Source organism: Cricetulus griseus, chromosome 7 (genome assembly GCF_003668045.3).
Source record: "Cricetulus griseus strain 17A/GY chromosome 7, alternate assembly CriGri-PICRH-1.0, whole genome shotgun sequence".
NCBI lineage: Eukaryota > Metazoa > Chordata > Mammalia > Rodentia > Cricetidae > Cricetulus > Cricetulus griseus.
The window spans coordinates 132,744,623-132,758,403 of NC_048600.1; the positions used below are offsets into that span (position 1 = coordinate 132,744,623).

At 54.5% G+C, this 13,781-nt stretch overlaps 1 protein-coding gene across 4 annotated transcripts in view; it reads left to right on the plus strand.

Annotated features, from left to right (window-relative positions):
• The window catches only part of Bahcc1 (BAH domain and coiled-coil containing 1), a 65,205-nt gene that overhangs the window by 2,292 nt on the left and 49,132 nt on the right, over window positions 1–13,781 (plus strand). For all 4 annotated transcript variants that reach the window (XR_004770886.1, XM_027425426.2, XM_027425427.2 and 1 more), the window contains exon 2: window positions 1,675–2,061. Coding sequence is in view for 3 of the 4 variants with exons in the window: in XM_027425426.2 (XP_027281227.1) it covers window positions 1,884–2,061 (178 nt within the window). In the remaining variant the exon portion in view is untranslated. The remainder of the gene's footprint in view (window positions 1–1,674; window positions 2,062–13,781) is intronic.

The following is a 13,781-nucleotide window of genomic DNA, read 5'->3' on the forward strand; positions in this document are numbered from 1 at the left end:
TTTGTGTAGTCCCGTTTATTTACAATGCAAAATTCTCCGAATAAATATTAAAAAAAAGCTTATCACATGAGCAAATATGTATTCACTTAATACATTATGTTTTCGGTTATAGATTAAATCAGACACAAAATAGTGTGCAAATAAGACAGTGTAGAACCCAGAGCATAAAATATAGCAATTTAAATGGTATTTACGAAATAGAAAACATCTTAATCGCTTTGTTGTCACGGTGGGACGGCTTTTTTTAAAAAAAAAAATCAGATTTTCTGTAAAGTTCACAATTAAGAATACCTCCTTTCTGTGGGAGCTGAGACCAAGCATTAAGACAATGTGTATTTCGGAAATAAAAGAAGTATCCGAAATGGAGGATGGCCGAGAGACTTTGGTCGCACGTGCATGGCGGTGTACACTTTACATCGCTTGCTCGGTCGCTGCTCTCAGAGTTTGAAATTGTCTGCGATTTCGCCCGGGAGTACACATTTCACGATGGGAGGGGGTGGCAGGAAAGGGAGAAGGAGGGTCGTTTCAAGTTGGCCTTGCCAGAGGTGGGGATGGAAGACCGAGAGCCCGGGTCTGCTGGGCCCCAGACCCAGGAGACGGCTGCGCTGTGCTAGTCTCGGTTCTTCCCCGCAGGGTCGGTCAGGGTGCCACGCGGAGACCTGCCTCGGTTAGGTGATCGGGCAGGCGCTGAATGGAGAAACGTCGTGGCCGATTTGGGAGGCCGAGAGAAAACAGTTTCTGACTCTCTGAGCCCCCTCCCCCAAAGCCCCCAATCCGCAGAGGAAGATCCTGGGCGAATTTGATTGGGGGGCGGGGTGATTGTTCCAGCCTCACCAGGAACCTCCGGGCTCGGGCTCGGGGACAGCAGGCCAGGCACTGCGGCGTAGCGGCCCAGGTGATGCCGGTGGCGGTCGAGGGGCGCCCGGGGCTCCGGGACGCCAGTCTGGGGTTGTGGCACAATGCTGGAGGGTGGGGGCCGGTCCCACTGGGGCCGAGTGGGGGGACGACATTCAAAAGAATGGACTGAAAGACGCATGGGGGGATGGGAGAGAGGAGAAAAGAAAGGTTATTTAAAAAAAAAAAAAACTCTTGAGTTACAATCAATAAAATTACTCGCTTAATTAGCATGGTTATTCGGTTAAGCGGAATGCAGTAAAAGCTGGACCTCAGAAAGCCCGGGGTTGGGGGAGCGTGGACCCCGGGCTTTTTCCTCCGAGACACCTTTGGGCAGCGGGGGAGGGGAGAGGGTGTGTGTGAGTGTGTGTGTGTGTGTGTGTGCGCGCGCGTGCGAGTGTGCGTGATGGCTTCGCAGATTTGGGTTTTTATCACCCAGCGGAGCCAGCAGCCTCTTCGCTACGGCGCCTTCGCCGCAGGGACTCTCAGGGACCAGAAAGGGGAGCTGCGCGCGGCGCGGTTGGGTTGCCTCTGGCTCCCGCAGGCCAAGCGTGGCTCGGACGGTGCGTGTGCGCTCGCGGACTCGCGTGCAGGGCGGCTCCAGTGACCCGGCGCGTAAGCGTGTGCAGCAGGGAGTCCTCCGAGCGCTCCCGGCCCCGCTGTCCTGTCTGGATGCCTCTCCGGTTGGCGCGCGAGGAGGGGGCTGGTAGCGGGAGAGGCGGGGACCCCGGAACGAGAGGAGCCCACGAGTCACCGAATCTCTTCTGCTTGCCTCCGTAGACCATGGATCTGCACGGCGGCCGCTGGCTCGGAGCGCGGCCGCCCGCCGAGAAGCCCGGGCCGCCGGTGTGACCGGCCGCTGCCTGTGCCGCCGGTGACCCCAGACGCCGCCGCCGCGCGCCCCGCGCGCCGCCCGCACTCGGAGCCGCCCCCAGGCCCCGGCCGCGCTGCTTGCTGGAGGCGGCGGCGGGCCGGGGCCGGGGCCCGGCATGGATGGCCGAGACTTCGCGCCGCCGCCGCATCTGCTGTCGGAGCGCGGGAGCCTGGGCCACCGCAGCGCCGCAGCCGCCGCGCGCCTCGCCCCCGCCGGCCCAGCCGCGCAGCCGGCCGCGCATTTCCAGCCCGGAAAGTACTTCCCGTCGCCGCTGCCGATGGCTTCGCACACAGGTCAGTGTCCAGCCCTGGCGGGTGCGCTGCGCAGACCCCCGCCGCAGCTGGCAGCAGTGGCGAGTGCGAGAAGCGCCGGCCCCCTCCGCTCCTTGGAGCAGTTTTCTCTTCGGAGCTTTGGTTTCATTTCCCTGCGCAGCGCAGCGCCGCGCCGGGCGGGCCGCGCATCCTGCCAGCCCACGGGCTTGCAGCAGCCTTTCCCCCCGGCTGCCCTGCGTCTCTCAGGGCAGCCCGAGAGCAGGCAGCCACCCTCCCCCACCCCTGACTGCAGAAGTAAATTCTTGCGGAAGCCTCCTTTCTGCGTTCTGCATTCACCTCGTTAAGACGTTGTGCGTCTGAGACACCGTGGCGCTTTCTGCGGGGGACACGGCGACTGTGTGGCTGGGGGAGGGGGCCAGGGCGCGCCGGGCCCGCGGATTAGAGTGGTGTGCGCCCCGGGAGCGCTAATGGGAACTGCTAGTGTAAGACGAGAAAATCCTGTTTCTATATAAAGCCTTGAAGTGTCAGGGCGAGAATGGGTTTGCAGGGGATGCATGCACTTTAACAAGTGCCTCTGGTATCTTGCTAACGCCGGAGTAAGCGTGGCCTGAGTGCGGACCGCGCATGCCGCACCGCAGAGCTCAGAGAGGCGCCTCGCTCGGGATTTCGGTGCAGGCGAGTCTGCGCGCTTGGGCTTCAAGAGGACAGACCCGAGTTGTCCTGACCAGCCCTGGCGTTGCAGTTCCTTGTGTTCCCCTCCCCGAGGGTCTGTTCTGGGTAGCGCTGACCCAGTCTGTTGGAGGGAAGCCGCAGCTCGCGGGTTTGTCACTGACCGGCGTGGGTGGAGCTGGGGGAGCCCGAGGAACTGCACGTGGACCAGTTACTGGGTCACTCTCGCAGGTCGGCTCGCTTTTGTTTACAGTTTATTCTAAACATCAGAAATACCATTTGCTGCTTTTCTTTTTCAGTTTGGCAGTAACGGTTATTATTATTAGCTTGATGAACCATGAATACTAATAAAATTATATCTGGTTTAATGGGATTACAATTAGTGTGTGGATTAAAACGGATGGCAAGAACGGGGCTAGAAGGGAAAATAAAATGTTGCGAGGGAAGGCAGTCAAAAAGAAAAAAATGCATTTCCTTTAAAACAAACAAACAAACTTGAAATTGCTTAATTACTAAAGGGCCTCCAGCTTTTACAGCACGAGGTTGTTCCGAGTGAGCAGCCCTGGGCTAGCGTGGCCAGCCTCCTGCGGGGTCAGCTCCACACTGCCTTTCCAGCTGGAGCTTCTGGGAGGCTGTGCTCTCTTCTCCGTAAACTGCTTTCTTTTTCTTTCTATTTTTTTCTCTTCTGGATTTATAACTGGAAAGAGAAAGAAAAGTACTTGACCGAGCGATTGGTGATTTTAAAATATCTTTCCCGATATCCCTGTGCTAATATTGTCTATTCTCACCACAGCCCTGAGACGCTGTCCTCTCAGGGCCACTGGGGAACAGAGGGTGGGCTTTGACATGGTGGCCGCTGCAGCAAGGACAAGTGCCCAGCTTCCCCCAGCTGTCCTGTCTCAGCTCCTGTCTGGGCAGGCTGAGTCTGCAGGGTTGAAGAACAGAGAGGAAAGCCTCTCTGCCCTCCTCACCCAGTGTGCAGTGCCCTCGGGGCTGGTAGGTCACAGTGCTGTGTAGAGCAGGTTTCCACAGTAGTGCCCAAGCTGGCTGGGGCTGTGCCCCCTGGGGCAGCCAGGCCAAGCCCAGTTCCCATCCGTTCAGGTCACTGCTGACTCCTGACCCCACTCACCGGCCCACAGCCCAGCCAGCAGCCATTTCCTTCATTCTGCCCTTATTTCCAGATATAGGTAATACCCAGTCAGGTGGGAATGTCTCCAAGTGGCCTGGACCTTTGTCTTGCTCATGCTAACTTGGAGCACGTGGTTGTTGGACTACAGGCCACAGAGAGCTGTGAGAAACTGCACCAGGGTCCCAGTCTGTGACCCCACACCCTTCCTGCTTCCTCATACACTGGGGCCTTAGAGGGCTCCCTCTTTGAGTGCTGTAGGGCTCAGCGTCTTCTGCTTCTGAAGGCCCAGTTTCCATCCCCTTGGGGCCCAGAGGAACCTATTGTGTTTGGAGATCCTGGACTTGGTTGTGATTTTGCAGCCTGGCTGGGCTGTGTGGGGCTGGAAGCCTTTTGCAATTGCTAAGAGCCAGGATAGCCAGGATTTCGTATTCACTTTTAGAATCTTGCTACATGTACTTAAAAAACAAACAAACAAACAAACAAAAACCCAAAAAAACGAGTTATTCTTGAGATCTCTGTACTTTAGTTTGTGTCTTTGTAGGTCTTCATTTAGAAGGAAAAAGGTGGGGTGAAGTTAGGGAATCTGTCTTTGGATCTTTTGTGTGGATTTTGTGTGCAGATTTCCAAATGGCCACCTTCTCTTACTCTCTCCCTCTCTCTGTGGATGGCCTTGGCCCAGAGGCCAAGGCTGCAGCAGTCCAGCCTGCCCCTCCCTGCCCCAACTGCTGAGCTGAAAGCAAAATTGCTAGAGAAGATTCCTCCTGGTGTGTAGGGCGCAGACATCCAGGCTGCAGCCCCCGGCTCCCAGGAACAGCTTCCTTGTATGGCGTGCTCTCCCCACCTGCCCGGTCAGGCGCAACTGCTCAGACTGGGCTGAGGGTCTCCCCACTGCCGCCCTGTTTCATTCCCGCCTGGTACTGTCTGCCTGTGGGACCCTAAGGGGGGTGGGGATGCTGGGTTCCCAGGCTCCTTCCATTGTTTTCCAAAAATGAAAGTGCCTCTATATTCGAGCTGTGCGGTTTATGGTAAAGCGCTGTTCCCTTAACCTTGTCACTGAGTGGTGCAATTAAAATGTTTGGAACCATTATTTTTAGTGCAGTGTTAGATTTTTGTCTTTAATACAGATGGTCCGGAGGCAAAGCTGTGAGATCTAGGGATGGAGGGACACACAAAAAAAGGAAAATCAACACGAACCAACCTATGTTTTCTCCTCCGTCTCACTGCCTAGAGTTGCTTGGGGGATCTCTCCTCTCCTCAGACACTGGTTTAATCAGGAGGCAGCTGGCCCCGGGGAGAAACTTGGAGCTGTGTGCTCGCCTGCCCCTCCCCCCTTCCGGCTGGGTCAGCTCCTGTCCTGTCCTCCTGGAGTCCCCCCTAAGGCTGGGGCTCCACCAAGGGGCTGGTTCGCTTCTTGGTGTGAATCCTCTTTTTGGACTGTCTCCACCTCTTTTGGCTTTGGGATGTGATTTAACTTGGCCTGTGCAGCCTTGTGTCTTGGCGGCAGCTTTGGGGGAGAATGGGGGACATTCAGGCAGGCTCTTTCTGGAGTAAGACTGCCAACCTAGTTCCTGTTAAAGGTGCTTTGGATGACCAGTCTCTAAAGTAAAATAATAAAACAACCACCCAAACTCCACCTAGCCTCATATACTAAAAAATTTTTTCTTGTGAAAAAAGACCCCACCAAAGGTGTCCCACCCATCACGTGGGTTTTTTTTTTTTTTGGTAAGAAAAAAATACATTTTCGTAAATACCTCATTAACTCCACTGCACGATAGTGTCTCTGCAGCAGTTACCAACATTAAGTAGGTGTGAAAAGAGTTACTTTCCGAGCTTCTACCCACCCAGCTCCATAAGTGACAGACCTAGACATCAAAGCTGCCGCTGTGCCCAACGGAGCCGCAGGGATCCGGGAATCTGGCGGCTGCAAAGACTGGGGTGGCTGTGGCAGCCGCGCCCGCTCCACCAAAGCTGTTTTTGGAATGTGGGTTTTTTCTCAGTGGGGCCTGAGCTGCCACCAACTCTGATTGTTCCTATAGGGAAACACTGGGCTCTCCGTTGGAATATCCAGGTCACGTGAGCTCTGAGGCAAATTGGTGGCCGAGGCAGGAGTGGTGCACATCTCCCCCGGAAAACACCGCACCCCCAAACACTCCCCAGTTATTCTTAGAAATCTCCCTCGGCTCCCTGTGAGACAGGGTTCAACAGCCTGCACAGACAGGACAAAAAACGCATAGGAGGTTGTTAGAATAACATGGATGAAGCTAAAAATACCCCTCAGAAACACACATAAAAAAGCCAAATCCAACAACAGAACGAGCTAAAAATATTCCAGGCTTTGGCAAAGAGCACAGAGTTAAATAAATTATACAAGAGCCATTCATGGGAGCAAGTTGACTTTCTCTCTTACGGGAACTTGGTTCAAGCTAATAAAAATAATAATTTACTAGCCACTGAGCTTTGCGTGAGTTTAAATTTAATTGGTGGGGCTTCTGGCGTTTGTCACTTCTTGGCGATTAGTGGGCTTGCCCTGGCCTGGGGCAGGGGAGGGTGTGCTGAGGCCAGGGTCCCAGGCATCAGGGGCAGGGTCTCTGAGGAGCAGAGCCCAGTGCTAATACAGGAGGCCAGAGGAGACAGGAGGCTGCTTGGGGTTCTTCCAGGAAGACAGAGAAGGAGCAAGCAAAGCTTGGCTATTTTAATTTGATAAATGGTTGTACACCTTTAAGAGTGTGTTTTAACAATCAAGATACACTCCAGCAAGTTGATAGGATGTTCCCTGTCAACTTACATATGTCATCAGGGCAGGCTGTGAACATAAATAACTTGGGAGCTTCGGGATGCTCACCGGCTCTCGCAGGGGAGGTCACCCCCCAACTCAACGGCCCCCCACCCTGTGTCTGGAGGCCCTAGCCAGAGGAGGAAAGGTTTGTGGGAAATGAATGCTTCTTTCTACTTGTGAGATTCAGTTGGGACCCTCCTCTCTGAGGAGGTCTCCCCCACCAAAATAAAAGGGCCAGGACTTCTTGTTCAGAAAAAAAAAAAAAAAAAAACATGTGTAGTTAGGCTCTGATTTTAAGTGTCTGTTTCCTTTCCCCTGGCATTTTAAACTTCCACTCTGAAGTTAGCACCAGGGTGGCAGCCTTAGCTCTCTTTTTTTCCATAACTACCCCAAGTCCCCATCCTGCTGACCCTCTAACTCCCCAAGGACTACATTTCCCAGAATGCCTTGGTCTAGTGCCCAACTCTGAGCCTGGGTCCCTGCTCTGGGAATTCCCAACCACAGATGATATTCGCGACTTTCCGGTCAACCCAGTGCCTCCTTGCCCTTCTTCCTCTGGGGTCCCTGGGGTTCTGCAGCCTTCCTCTTCACCACAGACATCTGAATATACGCACCCACAATGGGATATGCTGTCTTGTCCCTGCATCCTGTGCAGCTAGCTGCCTTGGTTGTAGAGGTCAAAGTCCCAAGGGTGTTCTTGCCTCCTCACCCCTGCCCCAGCTCAGCCCATGTCAGTGTCCTTCAGGGCCTGGGCAGTCCTGGAGGAAACGCCTTTCTGCATTATGGACAAGAAAGACTCTGGAGGTTTCCCAAAGAAGCTCAGGACACAGCTGCCTCAGGTCCTGTGGCAGGCAGGCAGGCCCCTGGAGCTTTGTCCAAAGATTCTGAAGCCCCTGTTCCTGCAGGGGAGGTGGCCTGCCCAGGAGGCCTCCAGGTTGGGTGTGTGTGTCTCCTGAGTCTGCCGACTCCTGAGTCTGCCGACAAGCTGTGAACTAGCTTCAGAATTCAAAGCACGTGCCATGCCTCTTTGGCAAATTAGGTGACTTGCTCTGTCCCATGTCCAACCCCTTTGCCTGCCAGGGAACGTCTCCCCTGGGGTTCCTGGTCCCCATTAACCTCTGGGACCTCATTCCCCTCCCCAACAGACATGGTGTAACAAGCAAAAAGCAGAATCACAAGCAGCATGGACCGCCGAGGAAATCGGCTTGAAGCCTTGCCGTGCTGGGAAGGAGCAAGGCCTCGAAGGGCCTCCGGCATGGGACGGCACTCTGCTTTGGCTCCGACGCTCTGCCTGATGACGTTTTTATGGGATAATATACCGTTTAGATCACGCAGGCCTATTTGTCAGTGGGCTGCCCCTGTTTGTCATAATATATAATATCACTGCCTCCCGTGGCCCTGTGAGCAGCTGCCATCACAGGCGTGGGGCGTGGGCTCAGGGGAGGTGTTGGTGGGTGCTGAATGAGGGGGTGCCCAGGCCCTGGTTACAAGATCAGCTCTGGGTTCACCGTGGACCTCAGGCCTGGTGGAGGGGTGTCTGATGTCCAAGCTTAGAGCCATCAAGCTGGTGTTTGTAGGTGGCGGCTGCAGCTGTCGACATGAGTAGGTTCCAGATTCCATGGGCCAGGAAGCATCTCTTTCATTCGGACCTGGGGGAGGGAACAGGTGGGTTGGCTCCTGTCTCCCCCCACCCCACCCCCCAATCCCTAACAAAGAGTCCAGTGTCTGGATGGGAAGGCTTTTTGGCTGGCTTAGGGCACTGCTCCTTCTGGATTATTGGTAGGCTATCCACTGTGTGCCTGGCCCTGGAGAGGAAAGGCAAGCAAAGCAGTGCTTTCCTCCTACCCCTCCCGGGCAGGGACGGCAGTGGAGTGGAGGATGGGTATACCTCCCATAAAGGCTTGTGAACAGCTGGCAAGGGCAGCGTGGGGGTGTGCGCTCGCTGGGATGCCCTGTCCAAAGGGAAGAATCAGCTTTACTAAGAAATGAACCACTTGGCTACCATCATCATGTAAGAGCTGGGCTCCCTGGGCTTCTGGGCTTTTCCCTCACCTGTTGGGAAGCAACAGGGGCTTGCTTTCCCTGTCGTCTACAAAAGGTTTCTGAGGAGGAACCATGGATACTCATTCCTAGAGCCAGGCTGGGTCCCTTGGAGCCAGCAGGCTGGGAGTGGAGCAGGGCAGGGTGAGGGGAGCCGGGAAGGGGTGGGCTAAGGTGAACATTGCGGGTACCAGGGAAGGGAACCTAAAGTGTCTAAACTTGGGGGGAGAACACCATGGAGAAGGAGCTACCCTTTAGGGTAGGTGCCCTTTTAGGCCTGGCAGGTATGCCCTCTCCCTGAAGCAGAAAGCCCAAACTACACACCTGGACGTAGCTTCCTAGCCACCACTGCCCTTTGGCCCAGTCAGCAACCAGTGTGTGAAGAGCAGGTACACCCACCATGTACACCTGTGACAGTTCACACCTGCTCACCCGTTCTCACCCTTGGAGCCAGGACTCCCAGCCTGTGTTCATATCCATATTTGTGCTGGTTCCCAGTGGCCTTCAGGGAGTCACGTTCCGTGGCCATGGCAGGTCCAGTTGTCTGGTGGCAGTGTGCCCTCTTCCTCTGGGGGCTTCCTGTATCACCTGCTCCATCCTTTGATCTCTGCCACCTGCTGAGGGAGTGGAGTTCCCTCCTGGCATCATGACCCTCTGTGGCACCACCCAAGGCCTCTTCTAAGTGTGCACAGTGCTGTCAGCCCCTCCCCCTCTACCCTGTGCTGTGGAACCCTCTCTGGGCTCCCCCACAACCCTTAACTTGACCTTGCCCTCTTAACTCTTTCTTTTCAAAAAGGTGTTCCCATGTTGAGTGAGCCTCCCCCATGTCAGATTCCTGGTCAGTTCCCCAGCTGAGCTGTCTACCAAGCCCATGCTTGAAACACCGCCCGGGGTTAGGGCTGCTGTCCCCGCTCTCAGGTGCTGCCTCTACCCAGACATACACGTCTTAGCTGAGCCCTTTCTTTCCAACAATCTCCTTGCTCCTTGCTTCTCCAGGCCCTGGTTTCTCTTCTCTTCCATGTTAGCTCTCATTGTCTCTGTTCTTGATCCCTGTGCCTGGTACATGAAGGACTCACACTGGGCCTGTCCTGACTCAGTCCCTGGCCTCATCCCTCTCTACGCAGACCCTTCTGTCCCTAGCTGGTGAGCTGGCCCCCAGAGGACTGTGCCCCTCAGGCCCTGCCAGATCTGTGTAGGGGTAAGCTCTTCTGACCACCTGGTGTTTCTATGCACTACGTCACCCTAGGCCATCAGGTCACCTTGTGGGAAACTTGCCTGGAAATCAGTCACCCTTTTTGAGTCTTTTTTACAACCCTTTGGGTATCCTAAAAATAATCTTTTAATTTTCTTTTACGCAATACTAAAATTAAAACTAAATTAAATTACAATATGTCTTAGGCTAATCCTGAAAGAGCCCTTAATCATTTCCGAATGTAAAGTTGAGGAAACAAACAAACAAACAAAAAAACATACACAACACCCGTTTGTCCTCTGTGGATGATTTGTGGTAAAAAGTGAAAACACAGAATGACCGAGTCCAGAGGGCCCTTCAATAGGAGATGGTCAGGGAGCGTTCCTTCAGATACAGACTAGGAAAGGCAGGGGCTGCAAGCATGGTAGGTCCCACAGGGCCCTCCCTGGCCACCGTCTGGCTTCTGCAGAGCAGGTCTGACCCCTGTGCTGGCTACCCCACAGTGCCTCCCTTTGCCTTCTTGGAGGTTCCCTGTGCGCTCCTGGCTGCCTGTGAAAGTGTCTCTATACATTCATTAGCTCTTGCAGGACAGTTAGCAAATAGCATCAGATTACCCTCAAAGTAATGAAACAGCAAATGTTTATTATTTTGGATTCCGAGGGTCAGGAATCTGGGGCATGGGGTGGATTGAACTGCAGGCCTCTCACCAGTTCTTGTCCCTGGGGCCATGAGGCATCCTTTACCCAGAGCAAACGAGGGAAGAGGGCAAGTGGGCTGGAACCCAGTTTCTGCACACTCGAACTCCCCTGGAGGTCATGGCCCCCCTGACTCTTTTGGTTTTTTGAGAGACAGGGTTTTTCTCTGTATTGCTTTGGAGCCTATCCTGGAACTTGCTCTTGTAGACCAAGCTGGTCTCGAACTCAGAGACCCGCCTGCCTCTGCCTCCCGAGTACTGGGATTAAAGGCCTGCGCCACCAACGCCCCGTGGCTCCTGACTCTTAAGACATTCTAGTGACAGTCAACCTGAGGTCCCAACCGCTTGTGTATGTGTTGGGAGGGGATGCGAAAGCAGTGGAGCCAGGACACTGGAGGCCCCTGCAGCCCTGCCCTCCCTGGTCTCTGGATACTGACTGGGCAGAGACCTCTTCTTAGGGGTTTATTCCTTCAGATCCAAGCTTCAGTCTCACTGGAGTCTCTGCCTCCCTCTCGGCTTTGTCTATGTCTACCTCAGGCCCCTAGGTCTCACAAAGCTGATCCCACGCATCCCTTGTCCCCTTCTCTGTCCCAGCTTCTCATTCAGACCTCTCTGTTGTTGCTGCAGACGCCATGGTGAGCTGTGCCCACTCTGCAGAGCTCCCTGGAATGTGTGAACCGTCCGCTTTCCCAGTCAGAACATTGCTGTCTACCACAGACCCAGCAGCCTGAGCCCCGAGGGAAGCCTCCCCAGCTGTGCCACTACCTAGGGGTTCACATGGGTTCCTGTGAGATAGAGGGCCAAGGCTGCAGGTCAGGCGTCCTCAGATTGCAGACTGGGCTGGCTAGAGTGAGTGTAGATGACCCTGGAGCCACATAGGCTCTCAGAAACTCTACTGGATGAGCTGGGGTAGAATTTTTCTCTGTGTAGTACATAGGTCTCCTTCTGTGGCCTGAATAGCAAAAGTTGGTGTCCTCTAATCTGGGCAGTGTTTCCTCCAATCTTTCCTTTGCCAGCTGTCACCCAAGTAGGGCCAGTGTGCCTGGGACCACCCTGGTGCTTCCCTAGCCAACCTTGAGCCCAACCAAGCTCCCGGCAAAGCCCTAGGCAGGTCCCACCCTACCCTCGGCCCCTACCTCCCTACAATAGGCAGCTGGCCCTGAGTGTGAAGCTAGAACAAGCTAATCTGAGTATCACTATGTGTCCATATGTCAATTATGGTCAAGCTAGTTCTCTAAAGCTGTCAGGGAACACCCCCAAGAACTGTACTTTGCTGTGGTCAGCCCCAGCACCAAGCCTCTGACCCCATCCAGGGCCATCTGTGCCTTCACACTCTAGATGGTAAGAATCAGTTGGTGCCTTACCACCCCTGCCCCGAGATCAGGTCCTGCCCAGCAGAGTGGGGCTTCAGTGAGGTAATTTTGCTTTCCCACCACATATGCACCAAGGAGGGAACTCCTCCTGTTGTGACCCCTGACCTGACTTGCAACCTGTCGCCTAGCCTGCTGTGGTGAGTGGGTGGGACTGGACTTCTGGGGATGGGTGTGCAGGTAAACTACTAGCCTTTCTATTGGATCTCCTCTTTACGGGGTCCATGGTCCCTTTAGGCTGGCCTCCTCAGAGGGCCGGCTCCATTCTGAACTGATGTGTACAGTGGGTATGATTCTCCTGCCCCCGAAACTCCCTCACTCAGCTCTCCAGAATCCTAAGAAGTCACCGGATTTTCTGCCTTGGGGTTGAAGTTTGCGTCTTGCTTGCAGTGCCCTCCGAGACGAAAGCCTTGTCTCCTTTCTGTGAAGGGAGCAGGAGTGGACAGTCTGCTGGGAAAGCCCCAGAGGGCAAAGCAAGCAAGATACCTGGTGGTCCCACACACACACACCCCGAGGCAGCGGTGGGAAAGATTAAAATGGGCACAGCCTGGGTCCTGTGGTCCTTGAACTTTCTGGTCTCCGTGTTTCCACTTGGAAGCTACTACTGGATGCCCCTGTGCCTCTGAAAGGGGGTGTGGACTTGCAGGCAAGACACTTGGGGGCCAAGTGGTCCGCAGTCTTGCTGAGACATGACCGTCATTTCACTCTCTCCCACTCTGAGCCTGTCGAGTCCACAAAGCCTTTTAGGACTTGTTGCACAACCCATTCTCTCTCCTGTGCCTGTCTGCTGCTCCGTACCTTCCGGGCTCTCCATCCTTCCCTTTCCCACCCTGTCAGATGTGGAAGTATCTAAGGCTGGGAGGTCTTCCTGGAAGCCAGGACCTGCCCCTAGGAGACAGCACTAGGGTTGAGTCAGGCAGTTGCTTCCTTATTTTCCCTTGCCCAGAACTTCCTGCTTTCCTTCCCAGACCTCCCTCCTCCTGCCCTAGTCCAAGGCTTGAGATCCTCTGCCCCAGGTCAGCCTAGATGTGATGCCTGGCACGAGGCCAAGTGCCACAAGAGACAAGATGCCTACTCTGCCCCTTGGACATGCAGTAGAAGGCTCAGTGAAGGGTCCTGCAGTGGCCATTGGGAAGCGGTCAGTCAGAGATGAAGCCTTGAGAACTTGAGTTTGGGAGGGCTGCCGTGGGTTCCCTCTGAAAAGATAGCACAGTGTGAGCCTCAGAATGGCTGGAGTCAGTCATACCTGAGACAGTTGCTAGGAAGTCACACAACTCTGGCACTGTCAGCAGGGGCCCAGAATGCCCATGGCCCTGCAGTGTCTCTGCAGAATACAGTGTCCCTCGGGCTCCAGGGTGCTATAGCTATGCCAAGCCATTGCTGGGATCCATGCCCTGGGTGCCTTTCTTACCCAGGTATCAGAACAGCTGGTTCCTGTGGCCAGCTGGAATTCACCTAGCCCAGTGCAGCAGCTGACCCTGGGCCACAGGCAGTGGCCACCATGTATATGTCTGTCTGTCCCTGCTGCTATATTGCCTGCTTAAGCTCTTTCTTGTTTGTTTTGTTTTGTTTTTTGGAGACAGGGTTTCTCTGTGGCTTTGGAGCCTGTCCAGGAACTCACTCTGTAGATCGTGCTGGTCTCAAACTCACAGAGATCCTCCTGCCTCTGCCTCCTGAGTGCTGGGATGGAAGGCGTGCACCATCACTGCTTGGTTAAATCATTTAAAAAAATGATTTATTTTTATTTTATGTGCATTGGTGTTTTGCCTGAGTATATATCTATGTGAGGCTGTCAGATCCTCTGGAGCTGGAGTTAGAGACAGTTGTGAGCTGCCATGTGGGTTCTGGGAATTGAACTGGTGTCCCTTGGA